Source organism: Diadema antillarum, unplaced genomic scaffold, assembly GCF_040938485.1.
Source record: "Diadema antillarum isolate AM-2024a unplaced genomic scaffold, OU_Dant_1.0 seq00000243_RagTag, whole genome shotgun sequence".
In the NCBI taxonomy this organism is placed as follows: domain Eukaryota; kingdom Metazoa; phylum Echinodermata; class Echinoidea; order Diadematoida; family Diadematidae; genus Diadema; species Diadema antillarum.
The window spans coordinates 1,020,252-1,039,900 of NW_027271287.1; the positions used below are offsets into that span (position 1 = coordinate 1,020,252).

General features: G+C 38.7%; 1 protein-coding gene across 1 annotated transcript in view; it reads right to left on the reverse strand.

Moving 5' to 3' along the window:
* Nucleotides 1-19,485, reverse strand: part of LOC139729479 (periodic tryptophan protein 1 homolog) — a 36,891-nt gene extending 17,406 nt beyond the window's left edge. Inside the window, exons 1-8 of the mRNA XM_071640400.1 lie at nt 19,427-19,485; nt 16,628-16,732; nt 15,401-15,668; nt 14,782-14,870; nt 12,775-12,874; nt 10,592-10,699; nt 9,963-10,081; nt 8,853-9,014 (exon numbers count right to left, since the gene is read on the reverse strand). Coding sequence (XP_071496501.1) covers nt 8,853-9,014; nt 9,963-10,081; nt 10,592-10,699; nt 12,775-12,874; nt 14,782-14,870; nt 15,401-15,668; nt 16,628-16,696 — 915 coding nt within the window. The 5' untranslated portion in view covers nt 16,697-16,732; nt 19,427-19,485. The remainder of the gene's footprint in view (nt 1-8,852; nt 9,015-9,962; nt 10,082-10,591; nt 10,700-12,774; nt 12,875-14,781; nt 14,871-15,400; nt 15,669-16,627; nt 16,733-19,426) is intronic.
* Between the last annotated feature and the right edge of the window lie 164 nt (nt 19,486-19,649).

Sequence of the window (19,649 nt, forward strand, 5' to 3'; positions counted from 1 at the left end):
ATAAATATATATATATATATATAGTAATTATATATATATATTATATATATATATATATATATATATATATACACTACTCAAAAAAAGTTAAGGACCACTTTTTAATGTGTGTATACAATTTTCAAACCGGGTGTTGTATTTCTAGAAATACCCGAATATGGCTGTCTTGAATCTCCTCAAACACCCTGTAACAATTTCACACATGGGTGGTTTCAGTTGTTGCATGATGTCTCTCGCATTATTGCATATCCTGAAAAGTGGGCCCATTGTGAAGTGGTACAAATGTGGATTCAAATGCATTTTCTGTCTTTAGTCTCTACAATCAACAAATTGCTGACAACAGCAATGCCAAGATACAGCTGTCCAGGATGCCATCAAACACAATGAAATCAATTTCACACATGCAGTTCTTTCATGTCTCTTGCATCATTGCAATGTGCCCGTACAAAAGTGGCTTCCAAAGCATTTTCTGTCTTTAGTCTCTACAATCAACAACTTGCTGACAATAGCAATGCCAAGATACAGCTGTCCAGAATGCCATCAAACACAATGACATCAATTTCACACATGCAGTTCTTTCATGATGTCTCTGGCATCATTGCAGTGGGCCATAAGACAAGTGTCTTCCAAAGCATTTTCTGTCTTTAGTCTGTACAATCAACAACTTGCCGACAACAGCAATGCCAAGACACCACCTAAGTGAAACAGATGTAGCCAGAGCCCTAGGGATGCTGGAAGCTGGCCTCAGTCAGCGAAGAGTAGCCAGAATGATGGGCGTGTCACACAGTGTCATTAGCAGAGCAAATCAAAGACACCGAGAGACAGGGCTATACTCCGAGAGACCCCGCAGTGGCCGACCAGTTTCGACAACCCCTAGAGATGATCGCTACTTGACGAATCTCAGCCTCCGCAACCGCTTTCACAGTGCACGACGCCTCAACAATGACTTCGCTGCAGCAACTGGAGTGATTGTTTCCACTCAAACAATCCGTAACCGACTTCACAGAGCCAATATGCATGCCAGACGGCCAGCTCAGTGTGTCCCACTCACCCCTGCTCACAGAAGAATTCGTCTCAACTGGGCCCGGGAGCATGTCAGATGGACCAGACAGCAATGGCGTAGAGTTCTGTTCACAGATGAGAGCAGATTTTCCCTTGACCACAATGATGGACGTTCGAGAGTCTGGAGGCGACCAGGGGAGAGATTTGCAGACCCCTGTATTGCAGAACATGACCGTTATGGGGGAGGCAGCGTCATGGTGTGGGGAGGCATCACCTACGCCAACCGTACTCGTCTCTACGTGGTCCCAGGGGGAGCAATGACAGGAGTGAGGTACAGGGATGAGGTCCTTGAACCTATAGTGGTGCCATTTGCAGAAAATGTGGGACAAAACATCATTTTCATGGATGACAATGCCCGTGCCCACCGAGCTAGGGTGGTGACCGAGTTCCTTGAGGGCCAGGGGATTGAGCGTATGGAGTGGCCAGCGAGGTCCCCGGACTTAAACCCGATAGAGCACGTCTGGGACATGATGGGGAGGAGTCTCGAGCAGCTCGAAGCCCATCCACTTGGACTGCAGCAGCTGGGTGTTGCTCTGGAGGCTGCATGGGATGCACTGGATGTCAGAGACATCAATCGCCTCATCAGCTCCATGAGACAGCGCTGTGAAGCCGTTATTGCTGCAGGAGGTGGTCACACTCGTTACTGAACTGCCTGAAAGACACTCAGACATTCGTTTTTACCACTTCATGTCGGTAGCTGATACCCCTCGGGGCCCACTTTTCAGGATGTGCAGTGATGCGAGAGACATTGTGCAACAACTGAAACCACCCATGCGTGAAATTGATTACAGCGTGTTTAAGGACATTTAGGACAGTTGTACTGAGGTATTTCCAGAAATAAAACACCTTGTATAAAATTTTTATGTACGTTAAAAAGTGGTCCTTAACTTTTTTTGAGTAGTGTATATATAAAGTAAAAGAATTAGTAGAAGAAAAACGCCGTAAAAAATAAATTATAGATCTTGAAGATCTTAAAAATGGAGCATAGCTCTCAAATACTGAAAGGCAAGGTCACACTCTTCATCAGTTCAAGAGTGTGACCTTGCCTTTCAGTATTTGAGAGCTATGCTCCGTTTTTAATATTATCTTCAAGATCTATGATTTATTTTTTTTAACGGCGTTCTTCTTCTACTAATTCTTTTACTTATTATCATCAAGATGCCGAGCAGACCAATTTTCTTATTACATTTCTGTATATATATATATATATATATATATATATATTGGCCTCTTGTTATTACTATTTCTATTTCTGTTCAAATGCATGCAAATTGGTTGCTATTTTGTTTTTATGTTTATGTCTCATCAAGCCCTTGAAAAAGGCTGGTGAAACAGCCGAAAGCTTGGGGAATAAAGGCAAGACTGAACATCACTGCAACGTCTATACTGCAAGTTTTCCTTCCGTCACACACACACACACACACACACATACATATATATACTGTATATATATATACGTAAAACTGTCTCGAAATTACTCAAATTTCCAGTACTATTCTGAAGACTGGGAAAAGACACGCGAATACAAGCGGTGTTCAAAATTTACAACAAATACACATGTACACACATCTCTGTATGAACACTGTCAAACACTGTACAGTTTGTGATATGATGGTCACTGCATGTTATAGATTTTGCTTGTGGAGATAGATTGACAAGAGTTTTTGCTTGACGGCATCGTCTTCCATACGGTTACAGCTCGTTATTCCGAAGGTTCGTTATCCCGAAGGCTCGTTATTCCGAGGCTCTTCAGTCCGAAGTTTAGTTATTCCGAAGGTTCGTTATTCCGAATTTCATTTTCGGATTAACAAAATCTTCGGAATAGCGAACCTTCTGAATAACGCTACAAAAATGTTCGGATTAACGAACCCTTTTTCATTTTCAGATTAACCAACCTCTAGGTATAGGGAATTTGTGTGTTTCGGATTAAGGAACCTTCGGAATAACGAACCTTCGGAATAAAGAACCTTCGGAATAACGAACAGCACCCTTCCATGTACAGCCAAGATTTCAACCTGCAGATGAGCCAAGACACCTTGTTTCATACGTGAGTATATAGGTATCATAAAAAGCTGTCATTGATTTGAAATTGTAACACGACATTTCCATATAGAATAATGTAAACCTAAATATAGAATCATATAAAATGTCTTTCAGGGTGTCTTACTAAAAATTGTTTGATTAAAACATTGCTGATTTCTCCGTACCGAAACTTTTATGGATCATCACATCGCCTCCAATGTATACGTTGTTTATAACAAACGCTCAGTAAGATTTGTGTAATATGAACCATGACTCCATTCTGTCAATATATTTCGAGTTTTGCAGTCGAATTTCACTGTGGGGTGTTTGAGAGATGTACATCATGATAACTGCTAGGGGGTTGAATGTTCCAGCATGATCCTGTCGAATTTACTTGTATTATAGGTATACATCGGAGCTCCGTATTGTAGCTCGATCCACTAAACATGGGCAAGTCAGTTTGCATGCTATATGCACAGTGAAATCAGTGAAATTTCGGCCACTATAATTATACTGAACAAAACATACGATCCCATCGCTGACAAAAACCTGACAATTGATATTATAGATAGCATTCTAACTAGAAGTTTCCATGAAGTATAATAGAACATAAATATGTAATCAAGTCACTGCCAGGGGGTCTTACCAAAAACAATTCTGAGTAAAATATTTTTGATTCAATGATTCATCACATCGCGTTCGGTACGTGTTTACTTATTTTGTTTACACGCGCTAAGCAGAATAAAGCAGAATGAACCATTTGTCAAGCAGGTAAGTCGTATTATTCATGACGTGATTGACAATACAGACTTTGCCACAATAGTTCCGTAACGGTAATTAACACAAAATCTATAATCATCGTTTGATGATAAGAAACCAAGTGTTGTCTTTATTATATTCCATGAATACTTCACGTATAAAACGTTGTGACACTATTATACGTACGATACCTGCCCGTTATATGGATCATTCACGTAAACAAATCCCCGCTCTTATTTTTTTTTCGGCAGTTGTAACGGGGAAGTGACTGTATGTGTATCAGACACAGCTATTAAAAAAAAGGTGATTTCATTCATGCAAACTTGTATTATGACTATTTTGTCGCATGATTTCGGACATGAATTTCATACAGTTCAGAAGCAGCAGTGAGATTGAAATATTAACATACCTATAGAGATGACCCTTGGTTGCTAAACATACCGATTTGGCAGTCCAAATCAAGGAACCAGCCAATAAATGGTATATGTTTTCCTTCTCTAATTCAATTCAATGTATTAATTTCTTTATTTCCATCTTTGAAAAGACATGATTAAGAAAAAACTTTTGAATTTCAGAAACTCAAGTCCTACAGGCCTACCGGTAATTGCAGTGTCGTTGATTTTCAATTGATAATTACAAATGTATGTCGCATAACTCACATTATTATCAAACATAACTCTCTAAAAAAAAAGATCGAGTGAAAATATTCACTCTCGAAAGAGTGAATACAAAAAAAAGTGAATTTCGAGTGAAATTGGAGTGAATTTCGAGTGAACATGTTCATTTTCACTCATTTTGGAGCGACCGCAGGGATCACTCGAAGATTTTGGACTTGTTATTCCGTAACAGTAAATTAACACAAAATCTATAATCATCGTTTGATGATAAGAAACCAAGTGTTGTCTTTATCATATTCTATAAATACTTCACGTATACGTTGTGATACCAAGGAGGTACTACGTACGATACCTGCCCGTAATATGGGTCATTCACGTAAACAAAAATCTCGGCCTCGAATTATACAATTGGTAACAAAAGCTATCATTGATTTGAAATTGTAACACGAAATTTCCATAAAGAATAATTAATAAACCTAAATAAAATGTCTTTCAGGGGGTCTTACTAAAAATTATTTGATTAAAACATTGTTGATTCCTCCGTACCGAAACTTGTGTATGGTTCTATCACATCGCCTCCAACGTATACATTGTTTATAACAATATAACGCTCAGTAAGACTCAATAGGCGCTTTCACATCAGCCCGATGTTTCGAAATAGCGCGCTATTTTCTGACTTGGGAAATTAGAAAATATCTCGAGCTTGGATTTTTATCGGGCTGATGTGAAAACGCCTATTGTGAACCATATAAGCATTATAACTCCATTCTGTCAATATCGCCGGTGGAGCTCTATTGTAGCTCGATCCATGGCATGGGCAAGTCAGTTTGTATGCTATGCACAGTGAAATCAGTGAAATCTCGACCACTATAATTATACTGAACAAAACATACGATCCCATCGGTGACAAAAACCCGACAATTGATAGTACAAGTATATATAGCATTCTAACTAGACGTTTCCACGAAGTATATACAACATAAATATGTAATCAAGTCACTGCCAGGGGGTCTTACTTAAAATAATTCTGATTAAAATATTTTTGATTCAAATGATTCATCACATCGCGTTCGGTACGTGTTTACTTATTTTGTTTACACGCGCTAAGCAGAATAAAGCAGAATGAACCATTTGTCAAGCAGGTAAGTCATATCATTCATGACGCGATTGACAATACAGACTTTGCCACAATAGTTCCGTAACAGTAAATTAACACTAAATCTATAATCATCGATTGATGATAAGAAACCAAGTATTGTCTCTATTATATTCTATAAATACTTCACGTATTATACAAAACGTTGTGATACCAAGGAAGTACTCCGTGATACCTGCCCGAAATATGGGTCATTCACGTAAACAAATCTCTGCTCGTTAGCTTTTTTTTCGGCAGTTGTAACGGGAAGTGACTGTATGCGGTAAATTTTGATTAAAAAATGATAATGACCGGACGATAGATTGCCTGAATTTCACCCCAGCACTACATTTTTTTTTTTTGGGGGGGGGGGGGCTGTAACTTCACAATTAATTTCTATAAAAATGTAGTGTCTATACTAATGTATTTTGGCTCATTTGGAGGTTGAAATCTTGATGCAAACTTCTTTCGTTTCATGTGTGTGAAGCTGCAGCCTGCAATATAGGTGTAGCGTTTCAAATATTGGCGTCGTCTATCTGTTTGGATACTTTCTGAAATGTCTTGACACACACAAAAAAATCGGAAGTTTCCGATCGAGTTTTTTTCCTACTTTTGAGAATTGTGAGGGTGGCTAGTCGCGATTATTCAATAGTGCCTCACATGCGCTGATCAAGCCTGTGTCAAGACAGTCATAAACATATCTCTGAACTGGCGGTTTGAACATCAAAAATTCAATCGAAATCCATCTAGGATCTTTTTTTCTCTGTGTGTGTAGTAGCTAGTACACGTGTGTCTAGTCTTCAAACTTTCATGTTCGAATAGATGATAAAATCGTTGATGCCGGTGGTTCTCAAGTACAGACATACGCGAAATATCTACAGTCGGTGCCATAATCATTCAATTACTTTCTTCGGACTCACAAAGTTTAGTACCCAATGGAACAACCTTGGATACATAGTATTCAATGGATGGAGTTGTACATTACTAGACATTCGGATCATTTCCATAACCAGGTAGGTAGGGATACTGGTATCGGCGACCCAACACGTTCAATGGGGTTACGATACCGGTGTGTGTTCCACCGTACACCAAATGAAGCAAGTGGCTGGGCATTGGGTATTGTGTGTGTTTCTCTGGTGTGTGTAGGCCTGTACGGCGAGAGTTGGGAGAAGGGGAGAGAGATTCTGCCGAGAGTCCTTGGGGAGCTCGCAGAGTGATAGGAAAGCCTAAAAATAGATGTGTTTCGGTCAAGGGGTCAGGAGGGCCTGTCGCTTGGTGGAATGGAAGGCGTGGAAGGTGGCTGGAGTTTGGCTCGCAAAACGCAGAGACAGTATCGTATTGCAATGGAAACGGCAGGTGGCGCTCTGTATGTAACGGTCATCCTGATAGATGTTGGAAAGATTTTGCCTTCTTGCAGCAAATTACTATGTACTAAATTCGTAATTTTCTCATCTATTTTACCCTGTAATGTGAAACGAACCATCGTGGATGTTGATACTATCCTTCCTCAACACAATTTCATCAAGTATTCTGCAAATACTAGCAAATAACATTCTGATACGCCACATAAACAGGAACAGGACCATCCCTTTAAAGGGGATGGCTAGTAACTGATCAGTGGGAATCAGTGGGAATGCTGGAGGACGATTGTTCCAATCCATGTGGGATTCATTTAAGAGTACATTATATATCTATTGTTGTGTGAAAATTATTTGCTTCAGAATGATCTCATATTCAAGTAATATGCAATTTAATGTTTCCAGGTTAGCGTGCCTGGTCAGTGACGGGGTATTAATCTGCATATTACTTGAATATGAGACCGTTCTGAAGCAAATAATTTTCACACAACAGTAGATATGTAATGTACTCTTAAATGAATCCAACAAGGATTGGAACAATCATCCCTCAGCATTCCCACAGATCGGTTACTAGCCATCCCCTTTAACAAACAAAAGGAGAGTTATTGCTACTTACTGTTGGTATTGACTGTGATGAGATAGTAGCCTTTGTTGTTCATGTGGTGTTCATAATTGTTATGGTGATGATAGTTGCTTAAAATGTTGGTTGACTATTATGTGATTGTTATGGCAACATAACACAGATTGGGTAGCATAGAATCTGCACTCACTTTTTAGGCTCTATCCGCTAACACCGCTGAACACGTCTTCATTTACAAAACAAATATAATCTTATAGGAATTTCAGCCAAGAAAAATGGTTTTGACCTGTATACTATGCTCATCTTATGTGCTCACTGAAGCATGTCGCAACGGCATTTTTTATTGAAATGTTATATTTTTCATTGAAATCAGAGTAAATTCCCAACATTTCAACTAAAACATAAAAAAAAACAATGAATATTTTTTATTATATAGGATAAAAAGGATTTTCCAGCCCAACATGCTCATTGAAGCATGACTGAAATGTCAGGTGATCACTGTATGCACATGGGTATTAAACACAATACAAAAAAATGAAACAGTTGATTTCAGTGCACAAAATTATCGCAATTCTTACTGCACAATTTAAATTGTTATTTTTCTTTGTTTTTAATGTGCTCATTCACCTATGAAATTATGTGAATTGTGTGTAAGAGCTGTTCAACACACGAATTCAATCTCAACTGATAGAAATTACCACGAGAAACATGTCAAATCGGCCATTTTGGCAATTTTTACCTCATGGTCACTCCACCATGAAATTTTGTGCACTAGTCACATGGTACAATAAAAAGTACATAATTATATGTTGAATGCCTTTTTATCCTGGAAAATTTAAATTTGTTCCGATATCACCAAATCAAAGTTGCAAAATTGGGCTGGTGAACTTCTAAGAGTGACCATTTTGACTTTAAGTCATGCTCATTCAAGCATGACCGAATGATTTCCACTGAATTTCACATGAAAGGTAGCCGAGAAATACAGCTACATGATCCTGTATTCAGATTTCCTCAAAGGTCCCTGATTCATAAATTACAGAGGTTTGTTTTAGGGGGAACTTACTTTTTGTTTAGGGTTTAGATCCTGTCAGAGCCTTTGTTATTGACATTCTGCAAAACTTGATATTTAAGGTATGGTAGTGAACTCAAACTCTATTAAATGATACCTGAACCTAGATACTGAGTACCTTGTCAAAATTTGTATTTTGGTAGGTTTTATTCATTCCATACATGCATTAAAACTGATGCATTGTCAAAGAGATTGGGAAAGAGGAAGAATGAGAGAGGAAACTTGATTAAAAAAAAAAAAAAAGACTCACCTTGTCTGAGTGTCTGCGCAAGGCTGAAACTGCCTTGCCCTGTCCAAGGTCCCACAGTAAGACTGTATGGTCAGCCGATGCACTTGCTAGGCCGTGCCCAAGCTGGTAATTCCAGGACAAATCCAGCACAGCGTCACTGTGGCCCAGCGATGCTACAGGGGTCTGATTATGTTTAAATTCAAAACAGGATGCTTCAGGCCTCTTCCCACTTCAAACTAGGGTATTCCACTCATTCTTATGCAACAACCTCAAACAGACACTTGCAATTATCATTTCATTTCATTTTTCATTTTATTGTTTCTGTATGGTACAATATAATCAACTTTGATCACTTTCAGAGATAAACACATGATTCATAATAATTCATGCCTGATTTTGCACATGACAGGTAATCAAATCATTGTGACAAAGAACGAAGACATAATGATGATAAACAAAAAGTCAAGGTACCATACAGAAGGATCCCCAGTAAGCCGAGCTTGATATTGGGGCCTCGTACACAAATAAATAGATAAACAGTTTCAACCAACTGTCGGTTTACTTAACTACAACAAGACAAACTAGTTTTACACAACAAAAACAGTTACACAACAAAACATACACGGACATGTACGCAGGTGATGCTAAGAAAGAAAAACAAAGAAGAAGGGGACAGCGATAATGAAAAAATGGTGAGAAAGAACAGAAGAGAGAGAAATAGAAAGACTCCTTGTTATCAGCATCAGACATTAACCATAATGGAAATTATCTCAGCCCTCGCGGAAGTGATTGTGTAACTTTCCTCTGTATCAGGTGACCTTTTTCAATTTAAACTGCTGGAGTAAAAAAAAAAAAAAAAAAAGGGGGAAAAAAATCCCCCAAATTCGTGTTGAAATTCCATAGGCTGCCAAAAAAAAAAAAAGGATTGACACTTTGGACATTTATCAACAGGAATTTAAATATACTCATGTCAAGATAAAGTGAGAGTAAGATGTATTGAAGCTTTCAACAGAAAATCTTAAATCTTATCAGTGGTTGGAATATGAGTATCTCATTTCCTGTTCACAAGACCTCCTTCAAAAGTACACACATTCTCTCAGATTGTTCTCTGCTGTGAGGAGGCAGACATACCTTTCTAGATTTCTTTTTGACTTTCTTTCCCAGGGTATATGCTGGCTCCACTGAGTTGATAATGTCTAGATCCCAAACTTCGATCACCGGTGTCATGTTACCGATAGCAACCAGATTTCCTGCAAATTAGTGAGTGAGGATAACATATCAAGTACAAATATCAGGTCCTGAAATCTGTCAGACTGTTCAGCAGATGGAAACTTTAATTTGCAAATCAGGAATGGGTTAGGGAGGAGGGGAGGGAGAGGTGTAGCAATCCATAAAACGACACAAAGTCATTGAAATTGAAGCGATGAACAGTATGTTGACCACATTTGACAAGGTTCTTACCTGATCATGTCAAGGCCATCAAATAATGTCTTTGAAAACAATAGAAATGAAATAAATTCAATGAACATTTTCCTTCTCACTTGACACATCCTCTGGCAGTATGCACTAATTGTGCTTTGTGCTACAAAATGCCATCTTTCAACAAATATGGGGCATTGCTGGAAGAGTGAATGATGCTGTTGTTGAATTTGTGAAATTCTTGTGGAAGCATTGACTGTTTTGCACAGAGATTCTGAGCTAATAATCAATGTTGCTATGCTAACATCTTGATTGTTACCTAAAATCAAGAGGGTCAGTACCTGGTTGTGCTTCCATGGGGTCAAAGTTCAGCCATTCCAGAGCAAGGGGGAAGGACGACAGGAGAATATCATGGTGAACGTAAAGCACTCCTTCTGTCTCGTTGAACACTATGTGAATAAAGTAACAACATAAATCATTCAACACAAATAAAACTACTGACTTGTCATTCATGTTTACTTGAACAAAAGACTAAATGCACAAGGACATTCATGAGCAAAAAAAAAAAAAAAAAAAAAAATCCTGGTTTCTGACCTGGACACAATGAACAAAGGTTTCTGTCATGATACCAACACACAATATTAAAATCAGTAAATTTAACATCTAGGCATAAACAGATTAAGAACATATTTTTCCTAACATGTCACCCAGGAGGAGAAGGAGAGAGGAACAGTTGAAGAGTTTGTTTGCAAAAAACAATAAGTCCATATTTGTCAAATGGAGATATTTGCCATTAAAGGGAAGGTAAACCCAAAGAGCAATGTGGATTGAGTGAAAGCAGCAAAATTAGTAGAACACATCCGTGAAAGTTTGAGGAAAATCGGACAATCGATGCAAAAGTTATGGATTTTTAAAGTTTTGGTGTTGGAACCGCTGGATGAGGAGACTACTAGAGGATATGACGTATGAGTGGACAACGATACAAAGAAAATATAAAGAAATTCAACAAAAATTCACTTTTCTAGAATTATGAAAGAGCAATGGACTAACCGCTTTCAGAAAGCGGGGGGAATAATTGCTACCCTTAATATATGTAAATATCAAGTTGATGGAATTTGTAATGTTCATGAAAAATGGATTTTTGTAGTATTTTCTTTATATTTTCTTGGTATTGTTGTCCACTCATACGTCATAACCTCTAGTAGTCTCCTCATCCAGCGGTTCCAACACCAAAACTTTAAAAATTCATAACTTTTGCATCGATTGTCCGATTTTCTTCAAACTTTCACTGATGTGTTCTACTAATGCTGCTGCTTTCACTCAATCCACATTGCTCATGGGGTTTATCTTCCCTTTAAAGGTCAAGAAAAATAAAGAGAATAATTAGATTTTTTTTGCTTCTTTTGACCATAACTTCAAAAATGTACCTTTATATGTAGTGACCAACATATCATTTAAAAGGTATTATTTTGTACCTTATAACAGAGACCGTACTTCAAAATCTTTAAAAATGGACTTATCGGTTTTTGCAAACAAACTCTTCAGTTGGAGAGACAGACAAGCAACAGTTTTGCAATATCATTTCCTATATGACGGTTGATTAATGCACTTCAGCAGATACACAAATCACAACAAATTTGTGCACCATTTCATATGTAAGCAATCAACAAAACAACACACACAATAGTTGCAGCTGTAGATGTTTACAGGCAAGCAACAGCCAACCAACTTTCAGCATTTCAGAGATTATCACCAATGGTGACTGCAGTCAAGGCAACCCTGGGTTGCGAGGTGTTTTCATGATGTGGCATGATGTTAGAATTTCCCATCTTCGAGAAATCTTAGACTATTAATTTACACGGTTACGCACGCTGCCTAATTATCTATAATCTGAATAGCAGCAATGAACTTTTAGTACACATTATAGAATGGGTAGCGAGAACCCTGTGATCTGATTGGTCGAGAGCTATGTGTTCATTTTTTACTGGCCACACGCTGAGTCACAGTGGTAAACATGTTATCGCGCACTTAGCAAGAGTACGCGTACTTGTAACAAAGGTTCGCGCACTAAAGCAAGCGTTCGCGCACTCACTTGGCCATGCATCCAGTAAACGCTGATGCATGGCTGGCCATGCATCCAGTAAAAACGCCATGCATCCAGTAAAAACGCCATGCATCCAGTAAAAACGCCATGCATCCAGTAAAAACGGTAAGTACGGGTATGCATGCCCGTTTACGGCAAGCCAAAAGGAAATGCATCCAGTAATTTTGTCATCGGGTAACACGATAGAAAAATGGGTTTTTGACAAGAAAATTACCCATTCTATAAATCAGATGACGCACATGTCTTTCGTGCGTCAGTCGGAATATAGTGTGCATGCAGTAACTATGGAATTTAGCCTAAACCCACTCGGCTTCGCCTCGTGGGTTAAGCATTCCATAGTTACCTTATGCACACAATTCCGACTGACGCACTCAGACCTGTGCGTCATTTGTATATTACTTCTAGCGACTGTTTTCTCACCATATACTTCTAAATTGCAGAAGTCCTCTTCGGCTTTCCCGATCACTATCATGTTGTCAGATGGCTTGATATTGATATCTTCTCTGTCGATATCATCTTCCTGCACAACAAAAGCATGAAATACTTCAGATCTGAAGGTGCTTTACATCAAATGCTTTCTACTACAGTGGACTCCCGTTACAACATAAGTCCTCAGGAGTCCATTTTCATCTGGCCTTTGACCCTAAAATTCATATGATAATCACTGTCAGGCAGAAGATGCATGAATATGTAGTACGTTTCAAGATAACTTGAGCCACTTCCGAGATATGGAGGAAAAACTTAGTTCAGCACTTCACTTGATCTTTGACCTTTTGACCTTTGAGGCATAAACAAAAGAAAAAAAAAAAACTATCCAGAGAATCTCTATTAGGTTAAACATGCATACACCTAGTGTAAAAAAAAAAAATAATAATCCTGCTGGCATTGCATAAACATGAGGGAAATATTTAGTAAAATTTTGAAGTGTTGCCCTTGACCTTTGACCCCTGACCTTTGACCCCATGAACCCTAAATTCTCTAGATAATCACTGCCAGTCAGTACATGTATATATGTGACCCGCTACAACAAAAAGGTCCTAAAGTCGCGCACGATCGAAGCCGTGAAAATCGAGTTTGAAGTCAGAGCATTAAAATTGGTCAAAACTTACGATTTTCTGATTTTGATATATTATTGAAGTCTAACATGTCTTCTATCATCTGTCGAAATTTTGAAGCAAAATGATCAAAGGAAAGACCAAAAAATAGCGTTTTTCTGAGCCATGTTTTTTGGCATTTCAACGAAGCAGAAACTGGTTCGAAAATGTGGATTGAGCGCCACAGATAGGTTCCGCCCCTAACAACGACCAGAGTGATCTCATTGGTCGGTTTGCTGCTTGCTGCTAACCGAAGCGTGAAGCTCGCACATTGCCCAGTCGACTGGTGCGTGCGGGCAAGGTGCGCTATGCTCAGCCGCTTCTCACATCCTGGTCACTGATTGGTTGGTGAGGAGACCACCGACGCTGATGTGCTTGAATGAACTCTTCGGGGGTTGCTAGGGCTTACCTTCTATTGTCCAGAGGTGAAAACTGACTTGCGTGTCCCTTGATCGCGATTGCGTCGAAAGGAAGACTTTTAGGGCGCTTTTCTCGAAACAGTGATTTTCCAGACGTCTCGACATGCTCTCTGTTAAACATCGATATCTCCGCAGCCGATTATTTTTTATGAAATGTGTTATATATCAATTTAAAGCAGAAAGATTAGGGGATTATATCATGCAGTTTTCAAATAATCGACCTCGCCTGACTTTAGGATCATTTTGTTGTAGCGGGTCACATATACTATGCTCCATGAAGAGACCTTGAACAATTTCCAAGGTACAGAGAAAAAAGGTCAAGTTTTAATATTTTTACTAGACCTTTTGACCTTTGACCTTTTGACCCAAACTTTCACCAGAGAATCTTAATTGGGTAATACATGTATACACTAAGTTTCAAGAAAATATCTTCAGGCATTGCATAGATATGATGGAAATAGTGAAATTTTATGTATTTGACCTTGACCTTTTGACCTTTGACCTTGAGCATGTGCCCCCAAGAGTTGATAGGCACAACTTCACCCCCTAATACACATACATGCCAAGTTTCATTAGGATACCTCAAAAGGTTTTGATAGTTACCTTGTCCACAAAATTCATTACGGACGGAAGGACGGATTGACGGACGGACAACCCGAAAACATAATGCCTCTGGCACCACTTCGTTGCGGAGGCATAAAAAATAATAAATGGAGGGGAGAAAGATAAACTAAAAGTGTTGTGTGGATGCTAACTTTATGGTATAGTGATCAATGGTTTACTGAAGAAGAAAACAGAACAGAAGAATTTCTGCCAGGGATCCATCAAGCAAATTGTCACTCACTGTCCAGGAAGATGTAATTTAAACATGACAACAGCAGAAGGAATTGATTTGATTCCTACAAAGGACTTACCTCATCATCTTTTATACTTATGTAGGGATCATCATCATTGTCTGTGAAGGTGGCAAAGTTCCGAAACCCTGATCCAAGCACATCAGAAACTGGGGGAAAAAAACACCCACACAAACATAATAGAAAGTTTTTATGTCTAAAGTTTGATATATTATGCATTCAGTTTATGTAATGTCATAGCAGCAATGCAATTTTGGCCAAACAAGATGTCCATCCAAAAATATTCAATCCATGTGAAGGAGAGTGTATGTCACAGAGAGTTACTTTAGGCTACTGGCTCAGAACACAGGGCAAAGCTTTAAACTTAAAATGCAAGCAAAAAAAAAAAGCAAACTATTATTACTCACTTATATGATGCCAGAGAGTCAGACAGGCAACTACATCACATGGGGCCAAAAGACAACTAAAGAACGAACAGTCCTAGGACTCTGCTCTTATTTAACACTACTCCTAATTTCAGCATTGTGCATGAATGTCACAGATGTAACAAATCTCTAGACCACTCTCTTTTACCTGGAGGGCTAAAGATTTGAATCTGTCTTTCCACAGCTAATCCACATACATCTTTTTTTTTTTCAAAGTGTTTCAGGTCATGAACGAGATTTCACCACATTCTTACCTTCTGGCTCCTGGTCGTACTTGTCCAGGCCATATTCTGCCAGGTCCGCATCCACATCGGCTCCAGCCTCTTCCATATCTTCCTGACTTTCACCATCTGCTGTGCCAGCTGTCCTGGTGGCAGCATCCATTTCTCCATCAGGTTCCTGGTCCCCCACCTCCTCCTCGTCATCATTATCATCATCATCATCATCTCCCAGCATCAGGTTACTGAGGGACCTTTGGCTGTCCTCTACCAGAGCTTTCAGTTCATCCTTGGACAATTCCAGCTGCGGAAGATTGGATACTTACCATATTACTTCCAACAATATGAACTAGCTAGTAAATCTTTTTTTTTTTTTTTTTTTTGACAAACTTCATATTGTGTTTGCTGGATGCAGTGATTCTGTCATCGGTCAAATTATGGACGTACAATAAAACTTAACTAATGCAAATCACACATAATTTATATGAACATGATACATGATTACAACTAAGGAGAACATTGTGAGTCTGTAATAAAATAGTACTATTAACTATCAATACATAGCAGAGTTTACAGTAACATATATTTTTGTAATTCAAATTTTCTGTTATCAAATATTGCATTATAATCCTGTGACTTTAATGGTACTGTTTATCATTGGGAGCAGTCATTTAAAAAAAAAAACTGTTTGAGTTATCACATTTGATGGATATGTGTAGGTCAGGTGTACGGCAAAACATCCTACCATATAAAAATTTCGCAATAAAGCCTAAAATATAAGGAGATGTCTCTATTTTTCTCAATAAACCGTAACTGTAGATGCTTTAGTCTATAAAAAAAAAATTCTATTTATAACTATTGTTCACATTTTGTATATTTTACAATACTTAACATTGATTATACTGATTCATTTTTTTTTTTTTTTTACATTGGTTGTTTCTATCCCTAACTCACATTTTAGAACTATTTTGAAGCACTAAAGCTGGGTTTTTGTTTCATTTACAAATGATAAATAATGCCTTTAAAGCTTGGCACTTTCTGAAAGCATGGGATCCTCAAAGAATATAAAATCCTACACACCTGATGATCATTGATGGAGAAACTCTAGAAATCTATAACAATTTGTCTATCATTTCTTAAATAGTACTTCTCATTTCAAAATTGCAGATTGCAATCACACATAGTTGCCTTGCCTTTGGATGTGATGAGGTTAATGGAATCAATGTTCAGTGGTATTACCACCTTGCTGCGCCACACAATTACCTTGTCTGGAATATGCTTTGCAACGTTTCTCCTAACCCACGTCAGACTTGTTACAATAGCACTGGCCATGGCTTCTCAGTGTCTCAGCAGATTCATGGAATGAGCCTGTGACAAAAACATACAAGAAATAGAATTGATGCAAGTATGCAAGTGAAGGGGAAAAGATAGAACGAAACAGTGCATGAGGCTACTTAAAGGACTTTAAGCCCCAAATTGTCAAAATCTGACTAACTTCAGCTAACAATCCTCCTAACTTTCCTAGGACCTTGTGCACTACTGCTAATGCCAATGGCCTCTAGTCTCTAGAGTTTGCAGTTGCACTTAAATCAAAAGCTGCTGTATTTCATGAACTACATGTAGGCCTAAATCCAGTGACTTAAAGGGATGGTACAGTATTGGTAGAGATGAAAATTGGGCTCTAACTTTTTTTCTTGCGAGATACCAAGAAAACACTTACAAAATAGTACAGAGCATACCATTTTAAGAGGAATTCAAAGTTTATTTAATAAAAAATCAGATTTGGAATAGCTGAAACATCCACAAACAAAGTAAATCAAAACAATCGTAATACAATGTGGGTCCCACACTTTAATAGGATTGATCTGTTTTGGATATCTCAGCCATTTCAAAAGCAATTTTCATCAAATAAACATTGAATCCCTCTTGGAATTAAATGCTCTTTCATATTTAATAAGAGATTTCTCACTATTTCACCAAAAAAAAATGATAAAAACTTGAAGTTACACAATTGCAAGTCTCAACCAAAACTATACGATCATGATCCCTTTAACTGTGTGTATCTTAATCCACAAAATATAACAGGTTAAAAGACTACAGAGTTAGATCACCAAATCCTGCAGCATGATCTCACCCAGCTGTCTACCTGGTCATCTGTCTGGCAAATGAGCTTCAATGTAAAGAAATGCGGTGTTCTGTCGATCACTCGCAAACGTTCCCCAAGCATCTTCAACTACAGTCTACACAACGATGTAATACCAAGGCCCACTGAGTACAAATACCTAGGAGTTACGGTTACACCAGATCTGAGATGGAATACGCACTGTCAGAATACCAGACGCAAAGCAAGCCGTACTCTCGGTCTTATCCGGCGAACACTGTCACCATGTTCTATGGAGGTCAAGACCAGAGCTTATGCTGCGTTAATCCGCCCACAACTGGAATACGCAACTGAAGCATGGAATCCACACACTGTTACAGCCATAAATGCACTTGAACTAGTCCAGAAAGCAGCGGCCCGTTTCGTGCATGGGGACTATAGAAGAACAACATCTTCCTCAGCCCTAGTTTCTGCCCTAGGCTGGCACACCCTTCATAACCGTCGACTTCTAGCACAGTGTGTCCTATTCCATAAAATTCATTATCAACTGGTTTGCATCCCACACCCACAAGTCATCACACCTGCAACTTATATTGGAAGACATGACCACAAACTCAAGTACACAGTACCCACAGCAACCATCGACCCCTACAAGTTTTCACCATTTCCAAGAGCAACAAGACTGTGGAACAGTTTGCCAGGCGCAGCTGTTCAACTCACCAACCCAACAGAATTCAGAGAGGCTGCACTCCAACATATCATCATAATGCAGCCTTCTTCTGGTTCCAGTGTCCTGTAAGGAGCCAACCTTATTTTTACTTGCACGGGTTCAACCACTTTTATTGTAAATATGTGGGTTATGATTATGGCACCTCTGCACCCTTGTTGACACACAGCAGGGATTGTTCATCCCGGTATAGCTTCAACGGAGCTGCAGTTTTGGGATTATTTCAACAAGTAACAAGTAACAAGCCCACACACATCATATCTGCTTTCTTCAAAACAAAACATAAATGTGAACTGCATAAGGATCCTATGTAAACAAACTTAGTCAAAAAGATAGTCATGTGTAAAACTTACAGATGATTGCTAGTAATTGCATGTCTATTAGACTTGTATTAGTTGTATGACAGGCCTAACCTTTACACGATATTAAGGAGTCATGTTTTTCTAAAAAACAATCAGATTTTGCAGGCCAGTGCAGTAGCAGTTAATACAAGCATCTATAAAAAAAAAAATCCCATATCAAATACTTATTAAATCTAATCAGAATAATTTTACAAGCCATCAACTGATTAGATAGACTCGTCTACCAAATGGGCAATGACGCGACTATTTTTATTAGTAGAAGTGACACTGTAGAGGTGTGAAACTGCACCATCCATGATACCGACCGATTTAACAGAATACTCTAACTTGTGAGTTTCATGTTTTTGTTGGTACAATGGTAATAGCTAACCAGGTTCTACTTTTTTTTTTTCTTTTTGCTACACCATTTGTACACGTATGCTATTGAGCATGTTAAGTACACAACTACCACACTAGTCCACAGTTCATCTTTTGTTACACTGAAGAAAATTTTAGTAGGACATAGAGGGGAAGGGGAAAACAGGGCGAGCTAAACAGAAGAAGAGGGAGGGAGCAAAGCATGACTATTAAAATGTGATAAAACCAGGCCAGGGTCTACGCAAATTGCGCAAATGTGACTAGATCTAGACCCCCTAGCTAGGTTGGCCTAGTCTAGATCTAACGTTAGATCTAGCTAGTTTTCTCAGACTGTGCTAACACCCATATACATGCATGGGACTAAACAAACCACACCAGCATATCGAGGTTCGTGATTACCAACAAATCTTATTTGAGCAAGCATCAAATGAATGACGTACATAAACTATTAATCAGTAAATACGACTACTTTTTAAATGACTTCTCCAACGAGACTTTGTTTCTTATAATATTACCTCTGAAGCGGTATCACTCCTTGTTTGTGTACATGTGTTCCCACTTCTAGCTCACTGATTGCAACACATTTGACACACATGTGCACCTTACACACATAGCGCGTCCCTATACAGAATCGGTCAATACACAGTACATGACAGTACAGGCGAGGCACACACGTGGACTCTTTTGCTTTGATTGCTGCTGTGTGTGTAATCGAGAGGGTGGTGACGAACACTGAGG